Below are 18,007 nucleotides of genomic sequence, written 5' to 3'. Positions count from 1 at the left end.
TGTTGGCAGAAGAATGCGATTCTGTGCTTCAGTCAATTAGTTCCTTTCTGGACCGAAGCCAAACTCACGGTCAGGACTGTTTACTGTTTCTCAGGCACAGCGAGACTTCATCTTCAAGAGGCAAAACAAACCATTCTCTGGCCTCCCTTCTGCAATATCTGCTTCTTCCTAAGCAGAAATCAGGGCAGGAACAGGATTTTCTTCTCATTATTATTTCTCTAGAGCTACTTATGTCTAGAAGTATACAAGGAATGGCGAAGGTTAATACTATATTGGCATAATTTCACCTACTTCTGTTTTTTGAAACCAATGAGCTAAAAATTGATGTCGGACAAGTATTTTCAGTAACTTTCCCAAAGACAAGAAAAAGAATGTTTGAGATGTTAGGAAAAAGTCATAAACAAACAGTAAGCAATTTGTTTATGTTGTTGAAATCATCCCAGCATATAGGAGGGCAAGGTCAGGAGTTCCTGCCTCTTCAAAACCAACCCTCATGAAGAAAGAAGGGGGAGGGAAGAGGAGGGAAAAGGGGTGGAGAGGACAATGGATCTAGGAGATTTATTTATATTGAGAAGGGAAGTTGGCCAGAAAATGAGGGAGGGCATTGAAAATTCATTGTCTATGGTAGAAGTTGGAGTGATTTCATGGAAATTTCATCTTTATCCTTCTCAATGAAGGGCTAGATATTAAAAGAAAATAAAAAGTGTGTGGTTTTTAATTTCCATCCTTCACTACACATATCCTATGCCTCATGCTATAATTACAGTGAACACACAGGATAAGATGAGGGAAAAAATCCCAGTCTGAAGATGTTCAGAGTGCATCAGGGGAGAAGAAGCTCTAACCTGCTTGACTGAGACTCTTGGGAGGCACAAACCAGATACCTCCTGCTTTCAACGCTTGTCCTTTTCCAAACTTTAGCTCCTTTAGCTGTCAATCCCCTTCGTCATTAAGATTTTCATTTCAGGTGTCTGGTTTTAGTCCTCATTTAAAACAACCTTAAATTTAGTTTGTTTTTTTAAATCTCCCTAACATCTGACCAGAATAGATCTGTGTTCCATCTCTTTGCAAATGCTACATTGAGATCTTGTCTTTGAAACAAAACACTTGGGAAATCCCCCACGCAACAATGTTGGAGTCAAAATGAGTAAGAATAATCCATTCTTGACTGACTAGCCCATTCATGGTGAGCACTATGTATGTGTGCCTTGGAAGAACAGACGGATTACCTGTGAGAGTTCGTTCCCCTTCCACCATGTGGGTTTCAGGGAGTGAACTCGGGTAATTTCACTCATCAGGTGCGGTGACAAGTGCTCTTATCTACCAAGCCGTCTTGCCAGTCCCTCTGACTTATTTTTAATTTTTTTTTGTGTGTGTGCACGCAGATGTGTGTTCATGATGGGGGGCACATGTGCCGTTTCACACATGGGGAGGTCAGAGGACAACTCTGTGGGACCTGGGTATCAAATTTAGGTCATCAGCAGTACTGGCTGGTTTTGTGTGTCAACTTGGCACAAGTTAGAGTCATCAGAGAGGAAGGAGCCTTAGTTCACGAAATGCCTTGATGGGATCCAGCTGTAAGGTATTTTCTCATTAAGTGATCAATGAGGGAGGGCCCAGCCCGTGGTGGGCGGTGCCATCCCTGGGCTGCTGGTCCTGGAGTCTATAAGAAGGTGGGCTAAGCAAGCCATGAGGAAGCAAGTCAGTGAGCAGCTCCCCTCCATGGCCTCCATCCCCATCAGCTCCTGCTTCTGGGATCCTGCCCTGTTTTAAGTTCCTGACTTCCTTCAGTGATGAACACCTAAGCTGAAATGTAAGCCTAATAAGCCCTTTCCTCCCCAACTTGCTCTTTGGGCATGGTGATTTGGGTGTTTCGTCGTAGAAACCCTAGGACATCAGCCTTATGCAGCAAGCAGTTTTACCTGTTGAGCCATCTCAGGTGGTTAAGGTCCTTCCCCACTAATCATGAAGGGGAAAAGAACACACCCTAGCAGAAAGATCTGTGCTCAAAATTAAATGTGTAGTCTTAGCCTGTGTGGAACCATTCCCGTTACTTTACAATGAATCATCTAAGTCCGTTTTCCAGATAGCTAGCCAGGTTTGTTTCCTGACTAGATTCATCATTGTCCCAGAACTAAACAGGATGAAGCCAAGGACAGCAAGCTTGGTATTTGAATTGTCTAATACATGCTGGAACTTCGAAGGCAAAGCCTCGCAGGAATTACGGTGTATGAGAATCATGAAATGACACTTCATCATTTTCCACTTCTTTTGTCTGTCTGACATAATAGTTGTCAACACCGGCCTGGTCTATACAGAGGGTTCTAGGACAGCCAGGGCTGTTACACAAAGAAACCCTGGTCCCCAACTCGAAAGAGATTCACCTGCCTGACTCTGACTCCCGGTTGCTGTAATTAAAGGCGTGTACCACCACCCCCGGCTTCAGTAGTAGTATTTTGAAGAAAAGCATGCAAGGACGACTTAGAGAATAATAACCATGTTAATTATAGTTACGGCGGTCAAAGAAGGTCTCTTAGGTTTAAGTTAAGACCCGAATGAACCTGGCATGGAAATAGTTGAAACAGGCGAAGGGTGCTCAAATTTCTTTCTCTCTGGGACTAGGCTGTTTCAAAATTGCTCCATCTTCGTGTACACATAGTATGATGAACATGTAAAAATCTTTAATTTCACGAACGCGTCTAATTTAGTGTACCACTGTCGAGAATATGGGGTGATGGACAGCGTGGTGCCGAGGGTTCAAAGGGCAAGGGGTGGGGGGGGGTGGGGCGACAGAGGCTTATGTCCTGCCTTCGCCTCCCACGTCCCACCCCGCGGAGCCAGGCAGCCCTTCGGGAGACTGTTCATCCCTCAAACAACGCGACGTGCACTTCCACATGCCTCCCGCTGGTGATCTAGCACACGGAGTACACCCAGTCTCCGCCACAAGACGCTCCCCCGCCCCCTGCTCGGCGTACTGCGTCGCTTCCGCCGTCACGTCACACCGCCCCGACTTCCGGGTCGCCGAGGCCGCCGGTGGCGGCGCACACAGCCGTGTCCGCTGGGGTCCAGTCTATGGAGTCAGTTGGCGCGGCCGGCGGCTCGGAGGCAGGAGGTGGTGTCCGAGTGGGGGCCTCTGCCCCGCCAGGATGTTTCCGGGCTTGGCCGCCGCCGTCGCGGCGCACAGGTGCAGCTGGGCGACGCTGTGCAGGCTCGGTGGCGGCCGGGCAGTGGCCCGCGGCCGCAGCCAGGGTGAGTGACCGGCGGAGGCCGCTGCTGGCCTCGGCAGTTGACCAGCTTGTCCTTCCCCAGTCCAGAGCCCACCGGTCTCGCATGGTCCCCGTAGGCGTCCCCGCGAGCAGCGGCTGCAGAGTCCCCGCGGGGGCCAGCGGGCGTGGGGACACCCCGAGGCGGACCACCGGACCGGAGGGCTTAGCGCCTAATCGCAGTGACCCTCGGTGACCCAAAGGCCGTGGGAAATGGTGGATTCCAGCAACTTGGAGGGTCCCTTGAGTTTGCCGCCGCAATTTTACCTGCCTCTTAGTTGGACTGAGCTACTTCTGCGTTGTTGTTTTCTTTATAGTGCCAACTCGTTTTCCTTAAGTCTCCCTAAATCAAAGTGAATGTCACATACGGATCTTAAGGTGTGGGCATCTCATAGTTATCGGATGAGCCTAGTTTGGTGACCGGAACCCCTCCCTCCCCCAAAAACTTTGCAGTTTCATTGAATAATCTTTTTGGTGAAAATGTCTCCTGAAACAGTATATAACCCCTCTATGTGGTGGCAATGATTGAGTTTTGATTTTCAGCGTTTCTTTCTCAGTCAAATTTAATTTGCTCGAAAATTTCTGAAATAGCATTAAACCTGTAAGTCCTATTCTGTTCATCTCCCTCGTTGCCATAGCTTGGCATGTCACAGCATGACATAGAGGACTCATAGCAGAGCCCAGAAGGAAGAGCGCAGGACCAAATCCATTGCTCACACGATCCCCCAGATCTTTGGGAGTTGCAGAGAGCGTTTACAGAAACGTTTCTCAAAATTCAGGCTTCAAAAACTTAAGTGGAAGTCAAAAGCTGTTGCCATTCGGGCTTTTGAGTGGTAAAAGTGGTACCAGACTCCTGTGCTGTGCAAATAAAGCAGAATATATTCATATCTTATTTGTAATAAACATAAAAGCTAGCTCCTAAGATTGCAAATGAATTTATTACAATAGCACTGGTTTTTAGGGGTTTTGGTAGTGACAGAAAACTGTAGCTATGGAGTTTTCCCATATTGGCAGTATGCCTGATTGTCTTAAGAGAATGAATCGTCTGTTTATATACTCTATTCTAAAACCCCAAGTAAACTTTGGCATACTTAATAAAATTCAAATAGTGACTGTTAAATGTGGTCCACACTTCCCTTTCGGTCTTGGTAAAACGAGTTGAAATAGTGTAATTTGTAATTCTTACTCTGTGTAGCTGTCACCAGACCAAAAATGTTATGCTCTTTCCCTCATCTGTGCAACAAGATAATAATTGCCTATCTCATTCATTTAGGGATGACTTGGCAAAGTGCTTTAGGACGTTTACTACTACAAAAAATTTGAATGTTTTTATACTTAAAACCCTTTTAGACTAAAAATTTACCTTTGTAGAAATCTTGTACAGTATTTAGAGAGCAGTCATAGCTATGGTTAAATTTAAAAATCTTTTGGAGAAAGTGTGCTATTTAAGTTGGATGCATGCTACAAGAAAAACTATTTGAAGTTCTTGTTTTGTTTTGTTTTGGAAGAGGGAGCTGGTATCTAAAAGCAGATGATTTTCTTTGAGAAGAAATAAAGTTTACTTTCTGCTTCTAGAATGTTTGTTTACCTGTCTAGTTAAGGCTTCTAAAAGGATAAACTGAGAGGCCAGGCATGGTGGTGCAAGCCTTTAGCCCCAGCAGAGGCAAGCAGATCTCATGAGTTCCAGGGCAGCCTGGTCTACAGAGTCTGATTTAGGACAGCCAGGACTGCAGAAAACAAAACAAAACAAACAAACAAACAAAAAACCCCTGTCTTGAAAAACAAAACAAAAAAGAACAGAGGAGGAAAACTCTGACTGATACCAGTTTTTAAAGATGAGAAACCTCTGCGAAGGCAAAGAAAAAAGGACAATATTCAAGAGCCCAGCCACATAATATAGTTTTGCATTGTTCAGTAGCCAAAATTTTAAAATAAAATTATTTTTATTTTATGTGCATTGATGTTTTCCCTATGTATGTGTGCTTATGTGCACATGGAAGCCAACAGAGGGCATGGATCACCAGGAGTTTGAATTATTACCATTTGTAGTACTTAGCTGCTGAGCCATTTTTCAGCCCCAATACCCTTTATTGGAGATGCAGGAACTCCCTTGTACTGATTGGCCGCAGAATTGAGCATTGTTTTAGAAGGTTCTTCTCTGTATAGAAGGAACTTGAAGAGGTTTGTGCCCTGTAACCTAACAATTGCACTTAAAATGATTTACATTAAATAAATGCATATTTAAATGTATATTTCAGTTCATTACTATACTAATAAATTGTAAACTTATTTATAGTTACAGGATTTACATTATGTTAGATGCTTTTAATGCCCCCCCCTTCTTTTTGAGACAGGGTCTCGACATTTAGTTTAGACTGACCTAGAACTGTGGTCCTCCTGTCTCTATCTTCAAGTCTTAGGATTGCAGGCTGTTTCTACCTCTTCTTAGCAAATGTCAGAAGTAATAAGCAAGACAGTAAAGATATGATCCAAGAGGAAGTGCAGGACTTGTCAGTGTTTGCCCCTGTTGCCTTCTTCAAAACTAAATTAAAAAAAAAAAAGGTGTGTGGGGTGACTTTCTTCATACCAGGTGTTAAAAGCATAGCACGCCCATTCTCCTGGGCTGGGCTACTCTGTCTTGCTCACACCTTTGTTTGCTAGATGAGTAGGCAGGGTTTTCCTGCCGTGTTGGCTACCAGAAAGGACGCAAGGAAAATGGGGCTCCTGAGTGTTACTGTCGCACAGACTGCCACAGACTTGATAGTGCTGTTAATAAGATCTCTTAAAAAAATTAAATTGATTATTTTAAAATTTTTATGTGTATGAGTGTTTTGCCTACCTGTTTTCTGTGCATCCTATGTGTGCAGTGCTCATGGAAGCCAAAAGAGAGTATTGGATCCCCTGGAATCAGAACTGTAGAAGATTGTTAGCTGCCACACGAATGCCAGAAATTGAACCTGGGTCCTCTGGAAGTGCTCGTAACTACTGAGCCCTGTATCTAGTCTCCGTTAGGATCTCAATGAAGCTCCAGATCGCTTACTGATACTTGTGCTTTTTATTTCTTCTTATTGTACACTGGTCTTTTGTTTGTTTGTTTGAGATAAGGCCTCTCTGCATAACTCTGGCTGTCCTGAAACTCACTATGTAGACCAGGCAGAGGCAGGTGGATCTCTTGAGTTTAAGGCCAGCCTGGTCTACAAAGAGAGTTCCAGACAGCTAGGGCTGTGTGTGTGTGTGTGTACACACGTGTGCACACGTGTGTATGTATGGACTCATGTAAAGGTGTTGAGGCCAAAGGACAGCCTTGGTTATCATTCTTCAGTTACCATCACCTTGGGTTCTGTTGGTTTGCTTGTTGTTTTAGAAAAGTTCTTTCATGGCCTGGAGCTCAGCATGTAATAGACTGGCAGAGCGTCCTGGGGATTCTCTTCTAGCTGCCTCTCCAGTGGATGCCCAGCGTTTTATGTGTGTACTGGTGACTGAACTCAGGTTCCCATGCTTATAAGGCAAACATTTTATCAATTCAACTGTCAGACAGCCCAATTGCTTACTTTTTTTAAAAGTTATTTATTTTATGTGTGTGCATGTTTTGCCTACATGTATACCTCGTTCCTGAGGATGCCAGACAAGGGTGTTGGGTCCTCTTGGTGGAGTTAGAGTTGGTTGTGAGCTACCGTGTCATCATCATTTTATCATTTACGCCCCGGCAATACTTAAACATGAGTGGGCAGTCCGTTTATGGCGGTTCTTCAGCTGTTCCTATCCTGGGCAGTCCTAGAAGCTTGTGTTACTGTCATAGCCAAGGTTCCACAGTCTTCCTTTATGCTGTCTGTCCAGCGGTGCACTCCTCCAAGCAGTGCTATCTCCTTGTGTCTGCTGTCATTCATTCTCACAACATGGCCTAAGTATCTCAAGTGCCGTTGCTGTATCCTGTAGTTTATTTTCTTCTGTAGATGGAGATGCTTCTTATGGAGCAATCATGTCAGTACTGGAAACTGAACCCAGATCCTTTGGAAGAACAGCCAGTATTTGTAACCATTGAGCCATCTCTCCAGCCATGCAATTTTGAGTTTTTAATATGTCAGTGCTTTAGAATTTGGAAGGAAGAAACTACTGAAATTGTCTTTTAGGTAAGGGGACTGATGTGTGGAACATGGACTACAACTTTGACTCAAGCCCTAAAATTAGCTAGCCAAACTACAAGATGTCTTTTTGTTGATTTTTTTTGCAGATGCAACACACATAATAGACTGAATTGTCAGTTTGCGGGGAGGAAAATAGTATATATTTTTCTTAGTCTCAAAGTGAAAGCCAATGAAATAAGTAGTAGATGACAAACTAGATTGGAGACAGCAAGCAGTGAACAGTAGTAGTGGCTGCTGCTACTGTTAGGAGCCACAGAAGCAGTAGCAGTAAAATAAAAGCAGAGCTTTGTAACTAGGTTCCTCGTTGTTGTGAATAACCAGTAAGATCCCAGCAGTTTTACAACGTAGATCAAAACAGTCCTTAGGTATGCAGCAGCGAGAAAACTCTATTCAAGTAGAACAGTAAGTGCCAGACTAAAGACTGACGTTCATGTGTAACTAATTTTAGATATCACTTTGAAGAAAGGGAGTTAAGATTAGGAAATATGTTTTACTATATTTCTGCCAGCTGGAATTAATGTATTCAGCGGTTCATCCCACAATGATTGATTATGCTTTTTGCTGCTGTGTTAGATTTTATATTGGTTTTATTGAGTCAGATGTGTATCTGTGAGTTTTGCCCTATAAGCAGTTTTCAGCTGTGTATTAGTGGCAAAGGTATACTGACAGCTGTTAATACCTGGCATTCTATTGAAATTAAAAACTAAGTCTGTTTCCAAACAGTTAGCAAGGAAGCTATCTAAGATAACCCTATAGTGTTCGGATTTGAGAGACCTCTACTGGCCAGAAATAAGAGCATTTGAGCATTACTTAAGACTGTGACTGAAATGGATTGAAATGTACAGCACATCATACTGAAATCTGGAATTGTAATGAAATGTGCAAACTAAAACCAGGCCATCTCTGCGACATGCTAGGTGGTGCTCTTAGCGTTTTGAGAAATGGTGCAGAAGAGGGAAGGAAGAATGAAGCACTGGGCCTGCCTTAAATGGTGCAACTGAGTAACCAGAGGGGGAACTTTCCCTGGGTGAAGGTATTCTACAGAGTGGAGAAGTAATATAATTGGAGCTACAGTTTTAAAGCCACCTAATCAATAAATGGATCTAGCATGGAATAGCAGTAGTCATTGCTGTAAATAAAGGGACAGCTAGATATTAAGTGAATTTTTTCTTGTACTGTGCTGCTCAGGGTCCAGTGCTCTACCGCTGAGGTACAATCGCAGCCCAGAATAACCAGCCCACAGAGAGGCTTCATCACCACCTACACATGCGACTGAATTCAGAAAAAGCTGCCACACACACTCTGACTTGTGGGACATGGAATAGGTTAAACAGCATCCTGGGAATTCAGTCAGTAAAGTTCAGACTGAAAACTACCAGGACAGAAATTCAGACAAACAACTTAGTTTATTCAATATTTAAAGAATGCAAATAGAAAAAATAACCAGTTGTATGGCTTTAAAAATGTTTAAAGGAGATCTCAGGCACAGTATGGGTCTGTTCACAGAAATGGAAAAGCCATGTTTGTGACAACTGGCCAAGGACTTTCTCTTTTTTAGAGAATTATTGATTATTGTGGGTGACTGTGTCTGATGTGTGTTTGGGGATATAAGAGCACACATATCATAGCACACTTGTGGAGGTCAGAAGATAACACTCTGGGGTTGGTTCTTAGTGCTCTTCTCCGGTGAGCCATCTCGTCTACCTCCATCCCTACCCGGTCTCTGACTTTTGAGATTCATTGTTTATATTTAGGGATAAGAAGTGTGCTAAACCTTGAGTTACAAGCATTTGGCCCTAAATAAGCTTAGGAAATTTGAGATGCTTTTTAGAAAAATACAAATTATCACTACAGGCAAATTTGATTATCAGTTGTGCTGAAATTTATTTTTGGATTCTCAGTCAGCAGGAAAGGCAAACTAGATCCAAGGTATATTTTGTTTATTTTCTTTACATTATTATTATTATTATCATCATCATCATTATCATTGCTATTATTATTTTATTATGGCAGGTTCTCACCAGGCAGCCTTGGCTGGCCTCGAATTTGGTGTGTAGACCAGGCTGACCTCTGGCTCACAAGAGATCCACCTGCCTTTGGCTCTCCAAGTATTGAGATAAATGGTGTGCACCACTGCTCCTTTCTCACATATGCCCTTAATTCCCCTTCCTAATCTGCCTTAAGAATACCAGTGGCCACAGTGAAGAAGATGTTTTTGATGGGTTACATGTATAGGTTTTTGTCACTCAGCTTTTTTTTTTTAAATATTTATTTATTTATTTATACAATGTTTTGTCTGTATGCCTGCAGGCCAGAAGAGGGCGCCAGACCTCATTACAGATGGTTGTGAGCCACCATGTGGTTGCTGGGAATTGAACTCAGGACCTTTGGAAGAGCAGGCAATGCTCTTAACCACTGAGCCATCTCTCCAGCCCTTGTCACTCAGCTTTTAGAAATAGATGCATATAACCAAGACCATGTTGGACTTGATCAATTTGCCAAATAGACAAAAGAATACATTGACACCAGGGAGTTTCCCCCAAAATCACTGTTTTGGAAAAATGAGTTTTCAACAATTAGACATTGTACTGCTCTCCCCCTGGTGCTGAAGAAGGTAAGGTCCTGTCTCTGAGCTGTGTCCTCCACCCACGTGTCAGCTCTTCAGTGCCCACTCGATGCTAACCATTGTAAAAACTGGATTATCTCTGATGACATGGTTGGATTCCTGTAAAATCTTCAAAATCATACATTTTATCTAAATAGTTCTTGAGTTCTTTGAAGACCTGGAATTCAGAGTATACACAGTAATACATAAAAGGGAAGGTCAGGAGAGTGGATGTTCACTTTTTTGTCACCTGACTAAAATGATGGAGTCTCTTTAAAGCCACTGTCAACCAAGATGCAGCATCTCAAGGGCTTTATATCTTCTGTTCTTCTCTCAGTGAAAATTCTCATGTGCTGGGGCATTCACCAAATGGTGATCTAATTATCTGATTAAAAGTCAGAGACAACAGGACTCCCTACTGTTCATTTATTGATTATGATATGAAAGGACTAAATCTCCAGCTCACAGAAAGAAGACATGGGATAATTTTGAGCAGGAAGCCCTCATGACTATCCCTTACCCAGAGTCTGCTATTCATTATATTATGCCAGTTTTTTTTTTTTTAATGCAGCCAGCATACAAAATAAGAGAGTATCTGTTATGTACCTTTTGGAATAATTGAGTATGAGTGTTTTGCTTGTTTATATGTGTGTGTGTGTGTGTGTGTATAGTATATTGTGTATATATGTATAATATATGTACATATATGTCTATATTAAAGTTTCTAAGTCAAATATAAATAGGAAAAAGTTGAAATACTTGATTCTTATATTACTAAGGAAATATCTCAAGTCAAACATTTGTTTTGCTAATTGTATATTTGAGAGTTGTTTTGAAAGTAAAGTGATTTTTTTTTTCTCTTAGGATGGAAGAATTTAATGACATTTGGAAGCTTTACGTACATGGTTCCCAACAGTCACCCACATGCTTGTACTCTGAGGAGAGTCAAGTTGTACTCTACAGAAGTCCACAAAGGAGGGCAGGGATCACAAGCTCCAAGAGCAGGAAAACCCCCAGCACCTAAGGAAACAGGTTTGTGTCCACTTGCTGAAAGCTTTGAAATTTCCTCTGTATTGGAAGAGTGTAAAGTTATTGGCTTCTGAATAATAGAACTTACTTGTAAAACTATCGGGACTGGTGTGTGTTTGAGGGCGGGAGTGGGGAGCTGCAGCAAACAAAAATATTCTGAAGTGGAAGGTGAGGACCAATTCCTGAGGTTATCTTGACCTCCACATACACTCGGGCCACACAAGTACCTGCACTCACATATACAAACAAGCACAGTGCAGGTGTGTGCGCGCGCGCGCGCGCACACACACACACACACACACACACACCAGTTTATTGCATAAACTTATAATGTTTGTTACTCTGTTATGTTGCATATGTGGTTCTTTTTTACTTCTAGTGGTGTTTCCTTACTTTTAAAACTTGCTAGGGCTTTGTGTTTTATTGTTTTGTCACAACTTTGGTCTCTGATTAAGGCATGACGTTTATTGCCTAGTTTTGGTTTATCTGAATAGTTTTTTTAAGTGGCCCTCATGTATTTGAAAACAATGTGTATTTTTGATTTCTTGAGACAGGACTTATATATGTATAGATTTATAGCCTGCTTTAAAAATCTTTTTAAAAATAGTATTTATACGCCAGGCAGTGGTGGTGCAATCTCAGCACTCAGAAGTCAGAAGCAGGTGGATCTCTGTGAGTTCAAGGTCAGCCTGGTCTACAGAGTGAGTTCCAGGACAGGGTCAAAGCTACACAGAGGAGCCCTGTCTAAAGAAAAACCAAAAATAAAATAAAATAAAATAATATCTATAATTTCCAATTTTATATAGAAGTTGTATATTCTATTATTACTTTGAAGACTAAAGATAATCAATGTTTAAGTTCACTTGGAAAATGCAAAGACCTTAGAATACCTAACTCTTGACAACCTGTTCCCAATGGATGTGCTATTTATTGCCTAATATTTTATATCCATTCAATTCTATAAAACATACATTGGTGTTTTTTTGTTTTTGTTTGTTCCTTTTTTTCTGTTCTGGTGATTGAACTCACACAAGAGGCAAATACTCTACCATTGAGCTACCCCAGCCTTTAACAAAATTATTATTAGTGTGTGTGTGTGTGTGTGTGTGTGTGTGTGTATGTGCGTGTGTATGTGCACATTTGGAGCTCAGAGGACAACTTTGTGAAGTTGATGCTTCTACCTTCCTATGAGTGTGGAGGATCAAACCTACTCTCCAAAGTTGTGTAAAAAGTGCTTTTGTTCACTGAGCATTTCATAAGCACATCAGCTTTATTATTTTATTTATATTTTTAATACTCTTTATTTTGAGACAAGATTACATATTCCAGACTGGCCATAAACTCACAGCAAAGAGCCTGCAGCTAGACTCTCTGCTTCCTAGACAGGAGGAAAAACTGGGTGGGGAACAAGATATGGCACCTGAGCCAGGCGGCAGTGGTGCACACCTTTAATCCCAGCACTTGGGAGGCAAGGCAGGCGGATCTCTTTGAGTTAGAGGCTAGCCTGGTCTACGAGAGGCTAGTTCCAGGACAGGTTCCAAAGCTACAGTGAAACCTGAAGGAAGGAAGGAAAGAAGGAGGGGGTGGGCACCTGCCAGGTAAGATGTCATGCCATTGGCAAATGCTCAGGGTGGGGGTGGGAGTGTCTCACAGGTTGTCCCAGTAGGGTGTCTGTCAGTATCTGTGAGAAGGCCTGAACAGAGGCTGGATTTGTTTTTAAAATTTTGGAGGATGGCTTGTTGCAAAATAGCAAACAGATCGCAAAGGAGGGAACCTGAAACAATAATGCAAGCAAGGATTTAGCTATATTAATGACAGGGATTTTTTTCTATCTGTTATTTTATGATCGTTGATTGGTGTTTGCCTGCAGGTATGTCTGTATGAGAGAGAGTATTGGATCCCCTGGATTAGGAGTTACAGACACTTTTGAGCTGCCATGTGGGTGCTGGGAGTTGCACCTGGGTCCTCTGGAAGAGCAGCCAGTGTTCTTAACCACTGAGCTCACTCTCTAGCCCCAATCCTAATCCTATCCAAGCATTCAAATCGGTGAGCCCATGCTGGGCATTCTTATTCAAACCACAGCAGGCTGCTTCTCCTCTTTGCTTCTGTATTGATTTTCCATATGGCCAGCATGGTCCTTAAACAATAGATTGTTTCACTATCTTTTAGAGCTTCCCCTTGACCTCCCTTTATCCACAGAACAAAATTTACTCAAATAAAAAATTCACTATCTTCCCTCTCAAAGTGCCCCATTGTGATGGTTATTCTTGGTTGTCAGTTTGACTACATTTGAAATTAACTAAAACCCAAATGGCTGAGTATGCCTGTGAGAGATTTTTCTTATAATTAAATCATTTGAAGTGGGAAGACCTACTTCTAATCAGGATCTTTGAGGTGGGAAGATCCGTCTTTATGCATGTATGTAGTAATTAGGGGCGGCGGGGCAGCGTCCCCAGCACCCCGGCTGCCTGGCTAGCTTATGCCCGAAATAACAACACACAAACTGTATTCATTTAATCACTGCTTGGCCCATTTCTATCTAGCCTCTTCTAGGCTAATTCTCGCATATTAATTTAGCCCATTTCTAATCATCTGTGTAGCGCCCCTAGGTGCGCTTACCAGGAAGATTCTAGCCTATGTCCATCCTGGGTCGGAGCTTCATCCCGTGCGTCTGCCTGGGAGCTGGGAGCATGGCGTCTCTCTCTGACGTGTCTGCTCCCGAGAGGAGAGCTGTGGAGTCTGAGCTCACTTCCTCTTCCTCCCAGCGTTCTGTTCTGTTTACTCCTCCCACCTATCCTCTAACCAATGAGGGCCAAGCAGTTTCTTTTTATTTAACCAATGACCTTCCTCCATCACATGTATATATGTATGTATGCATGTATGTATGTAATGTGTGTGTATATGTATGTATGTATTGGTTTTTAAGACAGGGTTTCTCTGTATAGCCCTGGCTGTCCTGGAACTCACTCTGTAGACCAGGCTGGTCTCAAACTTGGATATCGGCCTTCCTCTGCCTCCTAAGTGCTGGGATTAAAGGTTTATGCCACCATTGAGGTATATTGGAAGATACACCATTACTCTAAATCTTTTGAGGTGGAAAAATCCACCCACCTTTAATCTGGGCCACACCTTCTGCTGGCAGCATATGTAAAGGACATGGAAGAAGGAAGCAAGTCCATCCCTTCACTGGCTACTTCTTCAGATTCCAGTATATACTAAAGACTAGCTGAGACTGGGCTTCCGGCCACATGGACCAAACAGCTATGGATTCTTCAACCTTCTGGTGGTGGACAGTCAGCCAGTGTTGGACTAGATGAAATACAGCCTGTGAGCCTTTCTAGTAAATCCTTTGACCTCCACACACATGTCATAGCACACATGGGTTACATAACTCACATATATGCACATATAGACACACAAAATTAATTGATTGAATTTTTAAAGAGTTGGGTATTACTAGTTGAAGGAATAAAAAGTGTAATGAGTCTCTAAGTTCAGAATTTAGCATGCTCATTATTAAAACCCAGTAAAGGAAAGAACAGTTGATGAGATGACATATAAGGGCAAATATATTAGATAGTGGTTTTCTTAGGTAAACATAAACTCAGACAAATATATTAAATATTGGTTCCACTATATAGGATCTTTAAAATTGACATCCATGAGTTTGTTTCTTTTTTCTCTGAGGACTAATAAAAATTTGAGTTTAATTGTCTTATAGTAGAAATACATTGTTTATTGACAGTTTTATTTTGGGCTCTTTTTCAAGATTTGCCTAAGCCAAATTAAACCTTGTTAGCTATCAGATAGATACCAAGTAATTGCTTGATTGAAAGATAATTTATATACTTAAGAGTTTTAGATTGACTTTTGAATAATTCAAATCACATGGTGAAGTCAGGAGCAGCTCATTAAGGAGCAGAGGCTTGCTAAGACATCCTTAAATTTTTAAGAAGCATTCAGATGGTTTGAATTTTAGTAAAATTAGTTTCAATTTTACTAATGACAGCAGATGTGTGGCAAACAGCCAGAATTTGAGCTTAAAACAAATGTCTAGAGGTATTCATGGGTAGAATATCTGATTATTTGTGGAAATTATGAAGATTCTATACCAGCAAGTAGTGTGAGTTTATTAAGATGGTTGTGGTTTATAAAATAAGTATTCATGCATGTGTTTGAGCCATTTGCTAACCTCCTTGTTTGTGCTTCATAGCATTATATATATAGTAACATCTAGACAGTTCTTAATGAGAATAGTCACAAGTTTCCATTTGAGAGCAACTTATTTTATGTGCTTTGGTTAAATGATCATTGTGGGGGTTAAGTGGTGTTTCTGAAGCTTTTGACATATTTTAGTTTAGGCAGAATTGCTGTAGTCTGAGACTAGCCTGTACTGTTTTGGGTTAGATGTTGTCTCATACAAAATAAAACAGAATGAAGCTCTAGCTAATATTTCATAGTCATTTAAGAGTGAGAAGACAGGAAAAGAAGTAATTTATAGAGATAATGGGGGGCTGAGAAAATTGATCAGAGGATAAAGTGTTTCCCTTCAAGTGTGAGGACTGGGTTCAGATCCCCAGAACCCACCTAAAGATGATGCAGTAGAGCATGTATGATCCTAGCATGCCTACAGAAAAGTGGGAGGTGGAGATGGGAAAAATCCCCGCTCATGGACCAGCTTGCGGCACATGCAGTAGCAAACAGCAAGAGGGTGGAAGTTGTCCTCTGACCCCCACATGGTGCATGTCTATTCTTGTGCCTACTACAGTCACATTAAGATGTGCACATACACCACACACTTGTACTACTTCTTATTCTTAAAAAATATCCCTTGGGGTCCCCCTGCCCCGCAGCAAACTCCGGCGGGTGAGCAAGCTACTACAGTCGGCGGCGGTGGCGGTGGGTCAGACATATAAACACAGGAAATAGCCATAAATGTTTATTAAAAAGGGGAAGGGAGGGAGAGAGAGAGAGAGAGAAAGAGAAAGAGAAGGAGAGAGGGAGAGAGAGAGAGGAGAAGAGAGAGAGAAAAGAAGGGAGAGAGAGGAGAGAGAGAGAGGCAAAAGCCCCGTGTGAGAGGAAAAGCAGGAAGAGAGCTGGCAAGGCGGAGGTCAGGAGTTAAAAGGAGTGGGCGTGGCTAGGGCAGGGACCAAAAGAACAACACTACTAGCCTAAAAATATCCTTTTAGAGCTAAATACATTTTCTTAGATAACTTAAGCTTTTGTGTCTCTCAACTCTATAAACTTTGCATCTCTTTTTGTAATTTTCTTTTCTGAATTTGGTAACAAAGAAGATGGTATAACTATGTAGCATTCAATTCCCATCAGAGACCCAAGGAGGATAAATTTTTACCTGAGTAAACAGGAAGTGCAGAGCAAGCAGCTTCTAAAGCAATAGAAATGACAGAGACAAATGGCTGCCTTGACAGTCATCCAAGGTTCTCTGCAGTATTAGGGCATCCATCTTTGGTCTACAGGTCTAGAATATCTGACAGGTTTTTCTTTGAAACAGGAATTTTGAAGGACTGTCCTATCTTGTCTTGGCAAAGTTTGGCAGTCACCTTCTTTTCTGTCCTGCTTGTCCCATTTGGACAGCATGTTGTCAGCAGCTGAGTCAAGGGCAGTCTCTTATCCAGTGACTGACTTTGCCACAATAAAAGCAAATTTCACATGGAGGTTCTTCAATGCCCATCATCTTCTTTGAAGTAGATTGACATTGCCAGGAGTAGACATATCTCATTGTCATGAAAAGTCTTGTGTTATTAAAACATCTTAAATGTCATATTCTGTCGGTCTCTGAACTGTTTTAAGACCACCTATCTATCTAAAGTATATCTTTTGGACCTTGAAAACATACCTAACTTGACTAAAAGTTTGATTGTTATAGATGACTAACTACTAACCTGCATTTCTTGATTATCCTAAATAGTTTGTAATAATAGCTTTCAAGGACTAGAACTTAACATTACATTTTAAAATGAACTTCATAGGTAAAGTACCTTAAACAAGAGTAGAAACATATATACAATATGTTAAAATAAAAATAATCTTAAATTTATACGAGTGTACAAAAATCCATACCAATGTAAATAAAACTAGTAGCTGCTTTTTAGTTAAGTAGATTGTCATTCCGATATCCTCCCCATTTTTTTTTTTTCCAGAACGAGATCCCTGAATCTAACTTCATTTGTGTAGTTTTCCCCTGACCATGGCCAGTAACAACTTGGAACCAGCTCCCCTCCCCAAACAATGACAGACATCCATAATCTACCAAATGACCAAAAACCACCCACCCCACCTCTTGGGAATGTGGAGGCCATGTTCTTAAAATTACTTCCTGTTGTCTGGGGCCGGTGACATCTTCAGTGGATCCTGAGAAAATTGGGGTAATGGTTAAGTCCTGAAAGACCTAGCTTATTATTTTTTGTTCAGTCTCTGTGTGATGGGAAAGTGCAAAGCTTACCTGAAGTCCTGGCTAGAGTAGTCTGTGAGGCTAAACTGTCTCAGCTAGCTTCTTCAAAGTTGTTCAGGATGCAGATTTTTGAGGAGACTGCAACAGAGGTGTTCTTAGAGGCTTGGTCACCTGGGCTACTTGTCTTCATTGGTGTCTGGTTTGTTTTTTTTTTTTTCATTTCTGAAAATGCAACAAACTTCTGTATCTGTATAAACACAACTTTGGAATGTGCAGTATGCACAAATCAACTAAAGATGATTTTCTATTTTCTATTTGAACAGGCTAAAGACATCTGTCAACTTTATAAGTCGTTTGGCCTATATATCCAAACTGTAATATAAATCTTCATTCATGCTATATGAAAGGATGGCATATAATAATAATTCTTGAGGACTCTGTAGCCAACAAGATTTTTCATGTTTCATTTAGTCTCAGAACTGTTCCTATGTAGAGGGATCAGCATGTATCTCCTCTTGTAGTTTTTCTTGGTTTCTTCCTTCATGTCTGCAGC

At 41.5% G+C, this 18,007-nt stretch overlaps 1 protein-coding gene across 4 annotated transcripts in view; it reads left to right on the top strand.

Annotated features, from left to right (window-relative positions):
* The first annotated feature begins 3,010 nt into the window (after positions 1–3,010).
* The window catches only part of Slc30a9 (solute carrier family 30 member 9), a 56,980-nt gene continuing 41,983 nt past the window's right edge, over positions 3,011–18,007 (top strand). For all 4 annotated transcript variants that reach the window (XM_041671448.1, XM_041671447.1, XM_041671446.1 and 1 more), the window contains exons 1-2: positions 3,011–3,249; positions 10,878–11,045. In XM_041671448.1, coding sequence (XP_041527382.1) covers positions 3,147–3,249; positions 10,878–11,045 — 271 coding nt within the window. In that variant the 5' untranslated portion in view covers positions 3,011–3,146. The remainder of the gene's footprint in view (positions 3,250–10,877; positions 11,046–18,007) is intronic.

Source organism: Microtus oregoni, unplaced genomic scaffold (genome assembly GCF_018167655.1).
Source record: "Microtus oregoni isolate MIOR12 unplaced genomic scaffold, Mior012 000021F_ref0000039, whole genome shotgun sequence".
Classification (NCBI taxonomy): domain Eukaryota; kingdom Metazoa; phylum Chordata; class Mammalia; order Rodentia; family Cricetidae; genus Microtus; species Microtus oregoni.
The sequence above is the reverse complement of the archived record's forward strand: the minus strand, read 5'-3'. Positions and strand labels throughout refer to the sequence as shown.